The sequence below is a fragment of the Hylobates moloch genome, unplaced genomic scaffold, assembly GCF_009828535.3.
Source record: "Hylobates moloch isolate HMO894 unplaced genomic scaffold, HMol_V3 SCAFFOLD_741, whole genome shotgun sequence".
Taxonomy (NCBI): Eukaryota; Metazoa; Chordata; class Mammalia; order Primates; family Hylobatidae; genus Hylobates; species Hylobates moloch.
Genome location: NW_026653016.1, coordinates 34 through 18,029, shown reverse-complemented (window position 1 = coordinate 18,029; position 17,996 = coordinate 34). Strand labels below are relative to the sequence as shown.

The window sequence follows — 17,996 nt, the reverse complement described above, 5'->3', positions numbered from 1 at the left end:
GGGGAAGGGGACCTGGGCTGCGCGCTCCGGGGAAGGGGACCTGGGCTCCGCGCTGCGGGGAAGGGGACTCTACAATTCCTTACTAATGTTACTGCCGTTTATGGGGGCTCCGAATAACACCAAGTTTTATTAATACATCCACAGAGTGTCAGATGGTAACACGCTATCTCACTTATGCTAAGGCTCACTCTCATTTTATCATCTGTAACGTCAGGGTGCGCCTTATAATCCACAGGCCACAAAGAAAGTCACAAGCCACACTCACAAGAACTAGGAAGTTCATTGTAAAATACTCCTTGTCCTTGATCAGCATGGCACACAGTATCGGACTCACTCTGCAAACAATCACTAGAGCAGGTTCATCTCCAAGGGGAACGCCAGCCAGCCTTTCCCGCCACTCCTCGCGCCCCCTTCCCCCCGGCCCACCGAGAAAGCCCAAATGCAAACAGACCCAGGCCAGCTGGGCCCCTCTCTAGCTCCTGACCAGCAGCCCCGGATCCCTGGGTGGCGTGCAGCTGATCTTCCCGACCGCCACTCAGAATAACCAAGAAAGCCTGCTGACCCGCCTGAATGTGGCAGGGAAAGGGCAGACCCAACATCTCCGTAAGACACGCGGCTGCATCACAGGAGCCTCGGCAGTGCGCTGGGCTGCAGAATGAGGTGCACAATTAGGGCACCCCCCCACCCGCAACACACATGGCACACAGCCACAGAGGCACGGCCCTAGGCCAGGAGCGCACAACTGCCCTCAAACGCCCTCAGCAGCCACGGCACACAGCCACAAACACACGACCCCAGGCCAGGAGCACACAACTGCCCTCAAACACCCTCAGCAGCCACGCATGGGAGGCCACGTCCACATGACTTCAAACATCAACACTAGACTAGGGTGCAACCATGAAGCTGAGTCAGGGCCACACGCCCCCTACGCCCCAATCTGTGCCCACCCTTCCCCCCATCAACTGAGTCTTGTACAGGGGCTGGCCAGGACCCTTGGGTACACAGCTGCAGCCTCTGGAGGGTGTTTACACCCCAGCTACGAGTACTAATTGTGGTTCAGGTGGAGGGTGGCTCCCTCTGACAATCTCCCCAGGACACACACGAGCTTTCTGCCATTCTCCCTGGCAGGACTGGCCTGCTTAGCACGGGAAGTCTCTGCAGATAAGGTGGTCTGCAGTGACCTGAAAGCTCAGTGGCTTAGAGGAAACTAACCTCCAGCATTCTCCAGCCTGGAGAATTCTCAGCCTGGAGGTTCTCCATTCCCCAGAGCACCCCTGTGGGTAGGACCCACAGAGCCTGGCATTACAGGGACCAGACAGCACCGTGCATACTCTGACCAGGGATTCTGAGGCCTTGGGCCATTTATACCATGGAGATAACGAAGCTTACTCTTAGGCGGGCTGCTAGGAGGGCCCAAAGTCCCACACCCTGATCTAAAAAGCCAGAACACCCCTGGGTTCAAATCCTGGCCCCACAGCCTGCAGTGTGACCTGGGGTAAGTTGCTTAAGTTTTCACAATTAAATTTAAAATGCATGGCCAGGCACAGTGGCTCTCACCTGTAATCCCAGCACTTTGGGAAGCCCAGGCAGGAGGATCACTTGAGGTCAGGAGTTCAAGACCAGCCTGACCAACATGGTGAAACCCCATCTCTACTAAAAAAAAAAAAAAAAAAAAAAATAGCCAGGTGTGGTGGCACGCACCTGTAATCCAAGCTACTCAGGAGGCTGAGGCTGCAGTAAGCTGAGATTGTGTCATTGCACTCCAGCCTGGGAAACGTGAGAGAAACTCTGTCTTAAAAAAAAAAAAAATTAAAATGCACATGGTGACCTCATTGATGCTAAGGCATACTCTCTCACTTTATCATCTCTAACGTGAGGCTGCGCCTTAAAATCAGCAGTATGTCGGAATTTAATAGGCAGATACCCTTCTTTTTAGTAATCCATAAAGTAATGGCATAGCTAGCACTAATCAATTGTGTCTTAGGTTTGATGAAATACAGACGTATCTACCTCAAAACAATGGTTGAGGCTTAGAACAGAACCTGACACAGAATACGCCCTCAGGTATCGGTGTTGGCTGCTTGTGACAGACTTTGGCAAGTAAGATCAGTACCTGGCACCTCTGGGCACACAGGGCCCAGGCTGCATCCACTTTGCCAGGGACATGGTGCCGGGCTGGGCAGCAAGTCAGTATCACATCAGCAGGCGTGGGCCGTGGTGAGCCCCTCCCTGCCCTCCCGCTGGAATAGAAAGCTGTCCCACTCCGACGCATCGTCAGGAAGCCGTCCTGTCCAGGAAGGTGGCTGAGGTACATCCCTGAACACAGCAGGCCACAGCATCATTCAGCGGAGGGTTAGTGGCTGCTATTCTTCCTGCTGGTGTTCCACTCGGCCCACAGGTCACAGCAAGTCTACGCGGAACTGTGCAACTCACATGCTTCGATTTTCAGAAATGTTCTTAGATCCTGAACCAGAATGTGCTGCAGGGGGGACTGTTTCACCTCAGAAATTACAGCAGAGTAAATGTCCTTGTTTCAACTTTTCCAGTGTTTAACTTGTAACAATAGCTACAAAAGCAATCAGGCAGTAAACAATGTGTTTCTTTAAACGGCTTTCCTGTGAGTGTTCCGTTTACAAAGAAACTCCTAAAACCAGGAAGTAATTGGTGACTTTGGAAACAGCAAGCAAACTTCGGGGAAGAAAGAGGGGCAGGTGTACCTGGAAGGACTAACTTGCAGCCACTCATTTCCTTTGGAGGGCGGTGGGGCCTGCACCCTGCAGATTAGGATATACTCTGACTCAGCAAAATAGGCACCAGCGCCTGTGAAAAGAAACCGCACTGGGCACTAAGAGAATTCTCAAAAACTCCAAGAGCCCTGGGTGTGTGTCCTCCCACAGGGAATCTCGGGCGCACGAGCTCGTCAAATGGCTGGTCTCAGGTTACACAACCAGCACCGCCTCCACCGCCGCCGCCCCCTAACCTCACTGGTCCCAGTGGTTCCCCGCCGTCTGGCCGCGAGGGCGGGGCCGGGGGCGGAGGCCAGGGCGGGACCAAGGCTGGGGGCGGGGCCAGGCATCGCTGCCGTTCGGCGGCCGGGGGCGGAGCCAGGACAGGGGGCGGGGCCGACGGTCACGTGTGTACACAGGGCCCGGGCGGCGTGCGCGCCGTGAGCCCCACCGCCTCCTCCAGCCCAAGCTGCCCGCCCGGCGGCAACTGCGCCAGCCGCCACCCAGCAAGCCGGTGAGTGGGGCCCGGGAGCCTGGGTCGGGTCGGTGGGGCACACCCCGGTCTCCGCCTGGGGAGGGAGCCAGCCCCGAGCGACTGCGGCTCCCACGGCGGGCGCTGCGCTTACTGGGACTCGGGTCCTCTGGCCGCTGCCCACTGCGGGGCTCCGTGCCCTTGCCGGGAGGGGACCGCTGTCCTCCGGCCGCGCTCCGAGCTGAGCCCCGGGGGCGGGCTTTCGGTCATTAACCTGGTGATGGCAGCTGAATCTGCTGCTGGCGTAGGCGGCTCAGCGCCGCCACCGGCTCTCCCGTGTCCGACAGGGCACCACTGATCTGCTCTCCTGGGCCACTGTGGTGATTCGGCCCCTCCTATGGTTAGTGTTTTAAAGTGAGTTTTGGAACTGTGTCTACATGGAGGTGTCGGATCTGCTGTCAGTTGTCTTGGACAGTTGGCAGGGCATGGGACGGCTCTTTCAAAGCTTCACTGGAAGGCGGTGCTCTCCAGCCGCCAAACCACCACTACCAGCAGCAGGAAACCCACTATTAAGTTAGTATTACAAACCTGGCAAGTCAGTTCTCTAAACTAGGCATAAGTCTACGAATCTTGATGTGACTGGTCACAGTGGCTTATCTCTGCATGCATGCTACATGGTGGACCAGAGGATAATTCTGTATTCGTCATCCAGAGCCTTTGATCTCTTCCCTGCCCATGAAGATGTACTTGAGTCCTCCATTCCACTTGAAATAGCCGGCTCCTATCCACATGGACATCTTTTATCTTTGGCTACCTGCAGCACCTAGCAGAGGCCAGCATTCAATAACAGGGGGGCAAGAGGCTTGCTTTAAAGGCCTCTGCAAACTTGTAGGAGTAAAACGGTTCTGACCATGTTCCCAGGCTCCTCATGCATCGTGGTGATGAGATACTCTACCGTCCTAACTGGGGCACCTTTGAGAGTGAACGGAGGCACTGTTAATAATTAGACGAAGTGAACGCTCACAGTTCCCATGACCTGCTGTGCAGCTCCTTCAAGAACTACTGTAAGGCCCAGCTCCCCAACCAGAACCCCTGTTGTCTTCCTCAATGAAGAAGGCCTCTGAAGACTAGTGACTTAAGAACATAGTTTATATGTATTGAATACTGTCGTGCCTTTTCACAGAGAAGAGGTCAGGGCCAGAGCAGCTCACTGCCCGACGCCACACAGATCTGTGCTGGCGTCCATGTTTCATCCTGCCTCTCTAGCCAGCATGGACATATCCCAAGGATGGAGGACAGAGGAATGCAGATTTAGGGCAGAATGTAAGTGTGAAAGTTGACTTGGAGTCCCTGCAACTCATAAGCCCCTAGTAGGCTGATGAAGAGAGAAGACCCACGCAGCTCATGTGGGTCTTAGGATGTAAAGGCTGATTATGTCTATCATACAATGCGTAAATGGCATGCTGCACAGATCGCTGCGTGGGGAAACATGCTCGTGTAATTTACAGTCAGAAGAGGGACATGCTGCTCACTGGGGCAGGAAGAAGAAGGGGCTCCTCAGGGAGCTGCAGCTCTCACAGCCCCTAGGATGTCATCTGGAATCCTGAAAAAATAACCGCCACCTGGCCTTTAATGACCCAACCACAGCAAGGCCTTGCCTTTGCAGAAGGAAATTATCACCCAGAGAACCCGGTCGACCGTGTCATGCACAGGACGATCCCACGGTGCTGTTTTCTTTCAACAGTGTTTCCAGTCATTCCCTCCTGCCTGCCGGCTCCTCTGCTCTCCAGGGCTTTCACTAACCCACCTGCCCAACTGGCCAGCATTAGGCTGCCCAGTTAGACCACATCTGTCCAGGGGTCTCAAAGGCTCAGGACCCCAAGACACCATCCAGGTAGCAAAGAGGAGAGGGGACCCAGTCTGGAGAGTAGAATAACTTTGCGCTCTAATTTGAGATCCCAAAATGAGATGCTGCCCAGGACCAGAAGTCAGTTTCTTAGGAGCATGCTGTCTACCCAGGAGCCTCCGTGTGCAAACAGCCCCTTGAGCAGCAGAGGGACAGGGTGGAGTGGGGCAGGTGTCTGTTCATCCCCACAGAGCCACACCCAGGTCCCTTCCTGCACAGGCCAAGGACTTTCCCCATTTTAACTGGAACCAGAGCAAGCCTTGCAGACCACTGTTGCTACCACAGCTAGTGTGATGAGAAGTAACCTGCTGGTTCCTCCCTGGGAAAGAACCAAGGTGGTGATAAGATCTGTGGCTCAGAGCACTTCCCTGCAGGTTAAGGCCACGCCTAGTAAACCGGGGCTCGACTGGGGAGCCCGAGCAGGTGCCAAGCCTGCCCAGAGTCTGCAGCAGAGACTCTCTGTTCTTGGCCAGGTCCTTGAATTTCTGAGGAAGTCTTTTTTGTTTGTTTCTGTTTTTCCCTGGTCTGGTGTACCTGGAGAGGGAATTAGCCTCACACCCAGGTAGGGAACAAAAACCCAAGTAAACAAAAGAATGCTGTTCCACCTTCCTCCAGGGAACTGGCGCCCACAGCTGCAGGCACAGGTGCCCAGCCAGCTCACTGGCCCAGCAAGGTGCTTGGTCTCAGGCCCCCAGAGCCCGTCCTGGAGCCGCAAACATGCTCACTATTATCCATGGAGAAAGAGAGGCATTCTCTTTGTTTATAGTCTAAGCCAAGTCACCTGATTCACTCTCACTACTCTGCAGTTTGGAATTGTAAAAAGCAAAAGGCTACAAAAATCAAAACCATCCACCTATGTAATGAACCGTTTCTTATCACAGCCCAGGAAGGCACAGATAGGAATCAGCGTGCATAAGCTCTCCATGTCTAAACCCTGTGAAAACAGCAGCCTTTCCTAAGCGTCTGGCTCATAGGAGCTGGATGTTAATTGTTGCTAAAGCCTGGGTTCATTACTACAAAAGGAAATAAACATTCCAGAGTCATTTTGAAAGCATTTTGATTGTTCTAGAATATTCGCCCAAGGTTGAGCGTCTCATGGTGCATGGCAGGTTCGGCCAGGAGCTGGCCATGGCCTTCCCACTCCTTTCCTGCCATTCTTCTGAGGATGCAGTGCCCGGGGCCTCGCAGTTCTATTTCCACTCAAATCTAAGGCTCTAAAGCTTCAACAACTGTCCTGGGACAATAAGAAGCGCTGAGTCCCCACCCTGCTCTCCTTTCTACTCAGTGGGGAAATTGGATCACTCACCTTGGGGAAAAGCCTTTTACGTCACTGAATACATCCCCTTCCACGGTTTTCATCCAACAGTCAGCCAGGCTGCTGCAGCACACATAAAAGCTTCCCCTGCCTGCAAAGAGCTCCGAGTAGGTGGGAAAGAGATGGATGTGCGGACAGGCTTAACCCAGCACAACTGGCAGAGGGGTGTGGAGACAGTGGTCGGGGGTGGGTTCCCGGGGTACTGATGCCCAAAATAAAATGTCAAGGACGAGCCAGTGTTTGCTGAGAGAATGAGGGGAAACGAGAAAGGGTGCTCTAGGCAAGGGATCAACATCCGCAAAAGACAGTATGAAAAAGAGCACCCAGAAACTTCACGGGGATCACCGGGCGTGGGACTTGCCAGCCCCAGCTCTGACAGGGCCCTGAGCAACAGGGGAAAGAACTTCCCGACTAACAGGGACAGCAACATCAAATGCGATGGCTTTTGTGAAACTAATTCAGCCACCTTGGAGCAGAGGATTCCTCTGCTGGTTTCTGTTTCTGCCAGCTCTGTGCAGTGCAGGCGCTATGACGTGCTCTCTCTCTCACACACACATACAGGGACCCGGGTGCCTCTCAGGTTGAGAGCGGTGGTCACCATCCCCACACTCAGTCCCCGTCTGTCCCCAGGCCTGCTGCTTCTGAACAGGCCTGGGGCAGCCCATTTCTATTGGGAAACCCTATCAAAGTTAGCCCCAGGTTTCAGCCAAGTTCACCTCACTGCTCACAGACATTCATTATTAACAGACTGCTTGATAGCACTTTGGGCTCTTTTTAAATAAGACATAGGAAGAAAGATGCCAACGTCTCACTTGAAATGCTCCTGACAGCGAGCCTGACGGGGTCCTGTCGCCCCTGTCCGCACCCTGCTGTGGCCGTGGTCTCCACAGCCGCACATGGACTCCAGACATTTTCATGAGTTATGAACCAAAGAGAACCAAGACCCCTGGAGCAGGTTCTCCTTCCCAATCCCATGTTCTTTTGAAAGCAGTGACTACAGGCCAGGGAAGCAGGTGTTTATACTCCAGTTTAGTACTAGTGAAACATGGGGAAATTCATTGTGTTGGTATCAAAGCCCAAACTCAGAACATAAAGACCGTAAAACTGCAAAGACTCTGCAGTCTGAGCGTGCGCTCCTCAGGCCTCTGCCGTCTGACCCGTGTGCTCCCTGGCCCTCCGCCGTCTGACCGTGTGCTCCCCGGGCCTCCGCGGTCTGACCCTGCACTCCCCGTGCAAGTGCTACCCACAGGTGCGTCCTGGGGGCTGCCTCCTCCACGTTCGCCAGCAGTGTGGGGTGTGACGGGGCCCATGTTGTTGTCATCCCACCCTGCCCCACGTTTCCCCTGCACACGTGTCCGTTCACAAAGATTCTGAGCAAAAGGTCACAGAACAGCTTCCTCTGCCCTTTATATTTGGGGAGGAGGCCAAAGATCTGCAGGCGTCATCATTCCAGGCCAGGGCTGGTGACGGAGCAAGCGCCGGCACCCTCTTGTGCTTCACATGGGTTGGTTTATTTAACCCTCCTGTGTCATGAAGATTTTTACTAAGCCTGGGGAAACCGAGGCACAGAGCAAGGAAGTCACCTGCCTGCAAAGGCACCTGTGTGCAAGCCAGGACTGGAAAAGCTCAGCCTGCAGTGCACAGGCTAGCTGCCCGCTCCAGAGCCCAGGCCCTTAACCACTTCCTTCCTGGGAAGACGGAGGGCGAGGGGGTTTTTTACAGTGCTTTATGTCAACTCCTGCTGCTGCCCGCCACTAACCCAGGCCCCTGCAGACAGCAGGGCACGGGCCTTCCTACAAGCAGGCTTACTATGAAGCGCTGCCTAACATTCCCTCATGTCAGGTAGAAGGAATTAGACCAGAGGTCAAGGCAGTGGCTAGAATCAGTGGTGCTTTCTCAAAGTAGGAAAACAGTTTTAGGACTGTTTTCGGTCAAATTTTGGGCACCACTGTACTGGGTTCTATGACAGAGAAGCCACCAAGGTCTCGTGCGAGGAGCCCTGGGCAGGGACAGCTGAAGCTGTGCACCTGGGCCCTCCTGATTGCCTCCCGCCAGCCAGGCCTGGCAGCAGCCAGCAGCCACCCCACCCCACCCCACCAAGGAGAGCTGCCCCACACTGTCGGCCCCCAAAGCTCAGGACACACGGGCCCTCCCAGGTCTCTCTGGCGGGCTAGGCCTTGGCAGGGTCCCCCCAGTGGGCCCCACTCTGAACCACAAGCACAGTCTTCTGCAGTGTGAGACCTGCTGTCAGCACAGGCCTGCAGGCTCGGGGCTGTGCAGGGACACAGGGGCTGGCACCGCTGGGCAGCCTGTCCTTCCCCAGCCTGCCTGTGCACCCTGTGGGCAGTGACTCCTCGGGCACAGTGGCCCCAAGTCACAGGTGGTCTGTCAGGGGCTCTCCAGGGAGCTGGACACACTCAGGTTTAGATCAGGAACCGAACAGATCCCCAGGGCATTTGCTCAGGCTCAGAGCAGGGAGCCATCCACCAGCGGCGGGCACATCCATGGACTTCCAAGCCAACAGGGACAGCTGCCCAGATGGGCTGCCCAAGCCCACCAAGGATCCTGTCCCATCGGTCCCTGTGGCTTGGGAGTCTGACACTTTTTGGCTTTCCTTTCTCAAGCTGCCCCAGCTTCTCCAAGCCCTGAGCCTGGGGCTCCCAGCTCTGAGCGGACGCTCTGCAAGCGGCGTCCCTGCACCCTGGTGCAGGCGGACAGACACGGGATAGCCTGCAAGGAAGTAAGGCCCAGCAGCCTTCCCGGGCTTGGAACGCCGCAGCCTAGGAAGCATCTTCCCGGGAAATCGCAGTCGGAGCCCAGCACGGGGTCTTGGAAGAAAAGACCCCACCTTCTATCCTCACGAGTACGCATGAGGAGTGAGCACCGCTCAGCACACAGAGGCACAGCTGAGGACCCAGGGAGGGGCACTCCGGAAACAGCTACATCCACAGGCGCTTGGCAGGGACTAGGAAGGCTTGACGCGCAGCGGGTCTCGGAGAAACTCTCCTCCTGTCCTTCCCAGCATCTTGCTTAGTTGGGCCTCACCCTAGCCTGCTGGAGATGGTGGCCGTGCCATCAGAGAGGGGGATGGGCAGATTGGCTGAGGTCACCCCCACAGGCCAGCAGAGGCCTGGGTGGGAGTGTGCAGCCCCGCAGATGGCTGCTCATGGGGCCCAGAGGCCACCCCTGCGCCACAGAGGGCACCACCACACCCAGACTTCCCCGAGGCTTCATACAGCTCCCAGGCCCTACAAGCAGCGTGTGGGCAGAGGCCCAGGCCCTTTCCTGTCAGAGAAGCTGCTGCTCCCAGAAAACGGGGCGCCAGCCTCCCATCAACACTGGGTCCCAATCCCAGTCCTCTCAAGATTCCTGTGTGGAAATGTCACTTCTGTCCCAGCCCTCTGGGGTGCAGCTGGCGTCCAGCTCTGCCCCCCTTCTGCTTAAGCAGCTGCTGGGAGACCCTGAGCCAGGCAGGCCGAGGTTCTGAGCTCGTAAGGGGTGTAGCAGTTTCCCGCACAGCGTGGAGAGCACATTTGCTCACGTCTCCCAGGCTGGCTGTACACTCTGAGGCCAGCCCTGGGCTCTGACACCCTCCCGCTTCCGCTGGGCCTTCTAAGCCCTCCTCTCCTGTCCACTGCTGGCCAATGGCCCAGGCCCAGCCCTGAAGCTGTAAAGACCTCTCACCCCATCCAAATGAGACTGGTCAGATATCTGCCGCATGTCAGCCACCACTGGATTGGGAAGGACGGGCAGTAGGTGCAAGGCTGGCCCTTTTTATGAGAGTAATTTAAAAAACAAAAACAGGTCAGCCACAGTGGCTCACACCTGTAATCCCAGCACTTTGGGAGACTGAGGCAGGAGGGTCACTTGAATCCAGGAGTTTGAGACCAGCCTGGGCAACATAGTGAGACCCTGTCTCAAAAAATGTTAAATGAAAACATTAGCCAGCTGAAGTGGCACATGCCTGTAATTCCAGCTTCTTGGGAGGCTGAGATGGGAGGATTGCTTGAGCCCAGGGGGCAGAGGGTGCAGTTAGCTATGACTGTACCACTGCCCTCCAGCCGGGGTGACTGAGGGAGATCCTGGCTCCGAACAAAAAAATAAAAACAGAAGGAGGGATAGATGAATCCCATTTGTGTCATTAATGAATTCTCTTATAGGGAAAATAAAACGATTGAAACTGGGCCATCTTGGACAGCTGAGGCCCAGGCAGGGCCAGCTCCTTCCACCTTCCCAGCCAAGATGCTGCCTGCAGCCCCTCCCCTGGTGGCCCGAGATGCTGTCATTGTCCCTAAGAGACCCTGAGGCCTGCTCCAGGCTGAGTGGGTGAGGAGCCTCTGAGCAGGCGCCTGCATCGAGGCGTGCCCTCCTGAGAGGCGAGGCTGACCTGCAGCATCCAGCTCGGCTGGGGACACTCGCCTGAGAAGAGCCCAGTCCTGGGTTCTCCCTAGGGGAGGGCCTTGGGGCTGCTTGTGCTGGCACCGACATGGGCCTGGGGAGGGACCTGTGTGTGGGTGGCAGGTCCTGAGGAGTCGTGGGGGAGGGTTTCAGAGGGAGATGCTGGTGGTAACAGTGGGAGGTAGGCAGTGAAACCAGCAGTGTGACTTTGGAGGTGCTAGAGGAGCAGGGCCAGGCGGAAGAGGTGGGGGAGCCAGGAAGGAGCAGCTGCCAGGGACGGCCTGCCCTGGGAGGGTGGCCAGGAACTGGGGGAGAAGCTGGTGGTCTCTCGGTGCAAGGGTGGGGCTGGCCTGGAGGAGAGGCCCACAGGGTCCCTGCGGACTGAGGGTGCAGTGGCGGGCCCCGGAAGCTGAATATCACGCCTGCTACCGGGCAGGCAGTGCTCAGAGCAAAACGGGTGACTGGAGGACACGTGCCAACTCTGCTCCTTGAGCCTGGCCCAAGAGGGACCTGCAGCATGGGGGTGTGGGGCAGGCGGCCCTTCTCTGTGGTCTCTCCTGCCTTCTGAGGGAGCCTCAGGAATCTTCCATCGCCGCCGCAACAAACTCAGGCTTTCATGTAGGAAAAGAGCCCACTTCTCACAAGGCTCATCTGGGCTTTCTCTCCCAGCCTCTAAGTCTCCCCACCACCAGGCTCCCCGTTCCTCTTTCCCTCGAAGGAAGTCAGCAGAGCGCATGGCTGACGGGAAAGCGGCACAGCGGGCCTGCCCGGCGGGGGAAGCCAGGCCATTGTTCTCCAGTTCCAGGATGCCCCGCTTCCCCAGACAGCCCGGCAGCCAGGAAAAGGAAGTCTCTGGGCACAGAGGCAAGCGGGAGACCATGGACAGGCAAGGAGTCGAAGGCTCCACCCGCCTGAGCCAGGCCAGGCTTCCACAGAACCCCTCTGCGGCCAGGCAGGCACGTGGGGCCATCCCCCTTACTCGGACGCAGGTGCTGTGACAGCGGGGGAGGGGTGTCCACGGCAGAGCCCAGAACCTTGGGCAGGACAGGACCCCGGCTAATGTGCCCGGAACAGCTCAGTGACAGGGAGCTGGGGTGGCTGTGAGGGTTGGGCACGCGTCACGAGTCTCCTGTGACCAGGAGAGGTGGGAACACTGGCTCACATGACTCGCCAGGCCCTGGCATGCTGTGGTTCTGCGGGTGCCCCCTGCAGCTCTCAGCCTTCAAAATGTACACCACGCTGGGCACGGTGGCTCACGTCTGTAATCCCAGCACTTTGGGAGGCGGAGGTGGGTGGATCACCTGAGGTCGAGAGTTCGAGACCAGCCTGGCCAACATGGAGAACCCTTGTCTCTACTAAAAAAACAAAACTAGCTGGGCATGGTGGCAGTCGCCTGTAATCCCAGCTACTCGGGAGGCTGAGGCAGGAGAATCGCTTGAACCCGGGAGGCAGAGGTTGCAGTGAGCTGAGATCGTGCCATTGCACTCCAGCCTGGGCAACAGAGCGAGACTCCATCTCAAAAAAAAAACACACAAAAAAAACCATACACTTCATGCTCACTCCTCTGGGAGCCATGGCTAACAGCCTGCAGGCAGGAGAGTCTCAAACCAGCTCCTGGAGGGCACTCCCAGCGACCCGTTCCTACCACGAGCCCTGCCAGAGAGGAGGTGGGCCAAGGAGACTTGTCCACCCAGGCGTGGCCGAGGAGGGGGTTTCCTCATGCTCTGCTGACCTGCCTTCCTTCCATGCCTCTCAGCCCAGCTCCTGACACAGGCGGGAACCTGAGCTCCTCGGCTTTAGGAACGTCCCCCAGAGCCCACGGAGCAGCCCGCCCCAGCTGCCTTCCCTCCCAAGATCTCCAGGTAATGCCCGGTAAAAGGAGGACTCCGGGGAGAATGTTGGGGCAAACATGCAAAGCGCGTCACCTTCCAACCGGCGGAGAGTGAAGGAAAACAGGTACGGTCAGCTTGTAAGCTTCACTGGAAACAGAAACCATCCTCATCATTGATACCTGGTGAACTGCACAGAGAGCAACCTGCAGCTTTGGAAGTTTATAAATCCTTCAGTATTTGTCAGCTGCCAGTAAACAAAAATGCACGCGGGAGAACTTTCCACCTGAACCCCACCTGGAGGCCGGCATTCCCAGGTCCCGGCTGGGGTGACAGCACGCACTTGAGAACCGGCTCAGACAGGGTGAGCGGGAGACGCACGTGAGCGCAGGGAGGAAATGCCAGCAGATCCCACTCCACGTGACCACCTCCCAAGAATTGAGCCATTCTTAGCCCGGCAGACGCTGGCTGCCTCCCTCTGGCTTGGCCTCACGGCAGGGCAGGCATTAGCAGTCCAGGCAGCTTCTCTCGGACTCCCTGCAAGGAGGGGTGTGGCGGGCAACAGGCTGGCCCCGCGCGGTTCCACCTGCAGGAGAGCCCTTGCAGGACGCTCCATGTGTGGGGCCGGCTCAGCTTTTCTCTGGCCATGCCCCTGTCCCTTCTGTGCACAGAGACACCAGCTGCACGTGCTCCCCTCTCTGCTTCCGACCTGAGCCTGCCCTCGGCCTCCGCTGTGCCTCCGAGGGCTCCTGTGTCCTGTGGGCTGAGTGAGCATGGCCAGGCCTTCGCTCGACAGTAGACCCTTCTGTTGATTTCCTCACGGAAAAAAGGGCTCGTAACCAACATCTGAAGCACACTGAACACCAGGGGCGGCTGCATGGACCTGGACACGTGTCTGCCTGACCTGCCCCCAGGCTCTCTGTGGGATGCCCCGCAGCGACGCAGACAGGGGCCTGTGGGCAGAGGCCACGGCCCCCAGGAGCCACGCTATCAGAAAGGTGGGACAAGAGGCCAGCTGTGCTCGGTTTGCAGTGCGGTCCCGTCCAAGCACGGCCCCTCATTTCTGGAACCCGGCTGTAAACAGCAGGAGGGAGGGGCGGTGGCGCCTGCCAAGGGAGGCAGAGGCCCTGCGGGGAACTTACCAGAGGAAAACAAGTGCTTGCATCCTGGGGCCCTCGCACGCACGCGCAGGAGGCCAGGCACGCTGCTGATAAGAGCCTGTGGGTTTGCAGAGAAGCGCAGCAGCGCGCAGGTCCTCCCCGGAGCTCTGGTGGCCACCTCTGTCCCGCCATGCTGCTCACCGACAGTGGCCGGGGCCCACAGCCCCAAGAGGCTCGGGCCACAAAGTAAAGGTGAGAGCCTGTGGTGCCCGCAGGTGGGAGAGGGGACATGGAGGGCTCTGTGCAGTGCAGGCAGGAGAGGGGACGTTGGGGGCTCTGTGCAGCACAGGTGGGAGAGACGACGCAGGGGGCTCTGTACAGTGCCACTGGCAGGCATCTCTAAGTAGGGAATGAAGGGGTGCCCAGACAGAGCACACTGAGGGGTCCCGGCCCTTGGCAAGCTCTGTGGGGTGAAGACCGGCCGGGTGTGCCCTCCTGTCAGTGACTGGAGGCAGTACACGGGGCACGCAGTGAGACAGCCCTCCCGCTCCGATCTTCTAACCACAGACCCTGGACAGATCCGGGGGCCCTGGGCGCCCTGTGAGGCCAGGCTGCTGACTGACACTCAGTCGCAGTGGCCTGTGTTTCCTGGGGACTCAAGTGGAGTCTGGGGGGTGACGTCCCCAAACTGGGCTGCCACTCTGTGACAGCCAAAGCCATGCAGCCTCGCAGGCAGAAGCTGGGGTGTGGAGGACCACAATCCTGAAGAACCCCGTCCTCTGGACCCTGGCACAGCAGGAGGGGAGAAGCCCTCAGAGGCCTGGACACCCCCCTCACCGGCCCCCGCCACTGTGCTTGGAGCAGGTGCATCCTGTCTGGACCTTGTGCTGGCCCGGCGAGTGGAGCCCAGAGCCCATCCCCCTCTACCAACATCCCCCAGATTGCCGCCTGCCCAGCCCAGAAGGTTCTGGTCAAGATGTGTTAGTGAGGGGCTGGACAAGGTGAGCACGTGAGAAGCAGGGGCCGGGGAGCCTGGATCCAGGACCTGGGGGCGCTGTGGCAGCACTGTGGCTGGGCACCTGGGGGCGCTGTGGCGGCACTGTGGCTGGGCACACCCAGCAGCGGCCTAGCTCTGCATGCCTGTCACCACCTGACCCTCACTGCGGCTGCTGGGCGGCATTCACCAGGATTGCACAATGACCCACACCTCCCGTCCTGCCCACCACCCTCTGGATGGGAATTCCCACATCCACCCACCTGCCCATCTGCCAGCTGCCTGCATGCCTTGCCGCAGGGCCGTGTAGCCTGCTGTGGGGCGCACGCTGCTACTGGCACTGGGGGCCTCGGGCCCTGGCCTCTCCGTGCTCTCCACCTCCTGAGCCTCCTCTTCCCGCCCTGCTGTGGCCCTGTGTGTGGTGTGGGTCTTGCAGTGGCAGGACTGCAGGAGTGGGTCCTCACCCACCTCCTCACTGCTCTTGCCTCCGGGCACGGGAACGATGCCGTCTGCTCATCTGCCTGAGACGCTTTCTACTCCACTCTGAGAGCAGGAGGTCAGCCGGGGCCAAATGACATGCTGGACATCAGGCTTCCCGAGATAGCTGCAGGTCCCCGAGGAATGCCTGTGCTTTGGCGGGGTAGGGAGTGGGGGGGTGGCGAAATTCTTACTCTAGGATGGCTCCAGCCGCCAGGTTCTCGTTCAGTGACATCAAGACTGGCTATGTCCCCATGTCCCCAGAGCCTCCTGTGGGCTGCGACCCACAGGTCACCTCCCTGGAGCCCAGGCTCTGCAAGGACTCCAAGGCGCCGGGTCCTGGGCTGCCGGGAGGCAGGGAGGCTCAGGGCTGACCGTCCACATTGCCTGTCCCTCCCGGCGCTGGCAGGATCCGAACAACCCACAGACATCTAGTAAACTTTGGGAATGACAGCGCGGGGCCCGTCCAACCAAGTCAGGACGACCACCCAGGCCTCGCGGCAGCCCACGAAGAGTGGGCTCTGAGCATACGGGGCACACCAGGCTCCTTCTCTGGTCCCCAACCCCAGCCGCTGAAATGAGTGCAGCCACAGCAGCCCCTAGTCAGGACCCGAGGTGGCCATTTTTCAATGCTCAACTTCATTTTCACAGAAATGCACCCGAGGCAGCCTCACTCTGTGGTCTCCAGCGACTCCTGCGCCAGGAGAAGGCACCCCTGTACCTGCAGCACTTCTGGGCTGGGGCTTTGGGGAGGGATGTGAGCTGACCACCTGTTCCGTCTTTCCGCAGGGTCACGGAGCCTCGCCGGCCGCCATGTGGGGCTGCAGCTGGTTCAACGGCACAGGGCTGGTGGGGGAGCTGCCTGCCTGCCAGGACCTGCAGCTGGGGCTGTCACTGTTGTCGCTGCTGGGCCTGGTGGTGGGCGTGCCAGTGGGCCTGTGCTACAACGCCCTGCTGGTGCTGGCCAACCTACACAGCAAGGCCAGCATGACCATGCCGGACGTGTACTTTGTCAACATGGCAGTGGCAGGCCTGGTGCTCAACGCCCTGGCCCCCGTGCACCTGCTCGGCCCCCCGAGCTCCCGGTGGGCGCTGTGGAGTGTGGGCGGCGAGGTCCACGTGGCACTGCAGATCCCCTTCAATGTGTCCTCACTGGTGGCCATGTACTCCACCACCCTGCTGAGCCTCGACCACTACATCGAGCGTGCACTGCCGCGGACCTACATGGCCAGTGTGTACAACACACGGCACGTGTGCGGCTTCGTGTGGGGCGGCGCGCTGCTGACCAGCTTCTCCTCGCTGCTCTTCTACATCTGCAGCCACGTGTCCACCCGTGCGCTAGAGTGCGCCAAGATGCAGAACGCAGAGGCCGCCGACGCCACGCTGGTGTTCATCGGCTACGTGGTGCCAGCACTGGCCGCCCTGTACGCGCTGGTGCTACTCTCCCGCGTCCGCAGGGAGGACACGCCCCTGGACCGGGACACGGGCCGGCTGGAGCCCTCGGCACACAGGCTGCTGGTGGCCACCGTGTGCACGCAGTTTGGGCTCTGGACGCCGCACTATCTGATCCTGCTGGGGCACACGGTCGTCGTCTCACGAGGGAAGCCTGTGGATGCACACTACCTGGGGCTGCTGCACTTTGCGAAGGATTTCTCCAAACTCCTGGCCTTCTCCAGCAGCTTCGTGACACCGCTTCTCTACCGCTACATGAACCAGAGCTTCCCCAGCAAGCTCCGACGGCTGATGAAGCTGCCCTGTGGGGACCGGCACTGCTCCCCAGACCACGTGGGGGTGCAGCAGGTGCTGGCGTAGGCAGCCCAGCCCTCCTGGGGAGACGTGACTCTGGTGGATGCAGAGCACTTAGTTACCCTGGACGCCCTCCACGTCCTTCCAGGAGGAGACGAGCTGCTGGAAGAGAAGTAGGAGGGGTGTTTTTCTTGAAGTTTTCTTTTTCCCACAAATGCCACTCTTGGGCCAAGGCCGTGGTCCCCGTGGCTGGCATCTGGCTTGAGTCTCCCTGAGGCCTGTGCGTCTCCTGAACACGCAGCTCAAGGGCCACATCTGCAAAAGCCTCCTCGCCTTCAGCCTCCTCAGCATTCAGTTTGTCAATGAAGTGATGAAGGCTTAAGAGCCAGTATTTATATTTTGTGGTTCAAATACTTGATTCCCCCTTGTTTGTTTTATAAAAAGATGTTTTCTAGAAAAATGGCAAGTATTAAAATGAACGAAACCCTACGAAAGAATGGCAATAGCCAGGGTAGCCGGGCCCTGCCAGTGGGCGGCGGGTGCTGGCCGGGCCTGCCGGGTGTGCCGTGGTCACCACAGGGTTCTGAGAATATTTCACAGAAGTGCCTGAGACGCGGAGACACGGCTGATGTTAAGTGGAGCTATTCAGTAGCAGTGACGCACTCTCCTCAGCCAACAAATGTCCCTGACACCGTCCCCAGCCCCACAGATAACATCAGCTGAGGTTTTTTTCAGTATGAAACTATCCTAAATCAACTCCTCAAAGTGTACACAAAACTAAAGAATATAAATAAACAAAAGAAAGTAAGGTGTGTTAGGATTTCTGACTGAATACCAGAGCTGAAGGGTCCCCAGGGGACAGAGGGCCGGAGGCTGTGTCACACGGGGTCTGGTGGGAGGGCCAGGGTGGAACCTGAGGCCAGCATCCGCATCTCCGCGGCCCTCGCAGCCTCAGGTTGGGCCCGGACCGGCCTGTTCCACTTGGGCGCACAGGTCTGAAGTGAGGCGGGTCCATAGTGGGGCGGGTCTTAGT

At 58.2% G+C, this 17,996-nt stretch overlaps 1 protein-coding gene across 2 annotated transcripts; it reads left to right on the top strand.

Annotated features, from left to right (window-relative positions):
- Positions 1–3,127: 3,127 nt before the first annotated feature.
- On the top strand, positions 3,128–17,768 carry LOC116464458 (probable G-protein coupled receptor 146). 2 transcript variants are annotated; one of them, XM_032147717.2, is made up of 2 exons: positions 3,128–3,240; positions 16,007–17,768. In XM_032147717.2, the coding sequence occupies exon 2, from the start codon at positions 16,031–16,033 to the stop codon at positions 17,027–17,029; it is 999 nt and encodes a 332-aa protein (XP_032003608.1). In that variant the 5' UTR covers positions 3,128–3,240; positions 16,007–16,030; the 3' UTR covers positions 17,030–17,768. The 2 variants fall into 2 exon arrangements, with proteins under 2 accessions (XP_032003608.1, XP_032003607.1); XM_032147716.2 differs by lacking the exon at positions 3,128–3,240 and adding an exon at positions 13,721–13,998.
- The last annotated feature ends 228 nt before the right edge of the window (positions 17,769–17,996 follow it).

Coding starts and splice junctions, on each gene's coding strand:
- LOC116464458 (XM_032147717.2), top strand. CDS start 16,031: ATGTGGGGCTGCAGCTGGTTCAACGGCACAGGGCTGGTGGGGGAGCTG.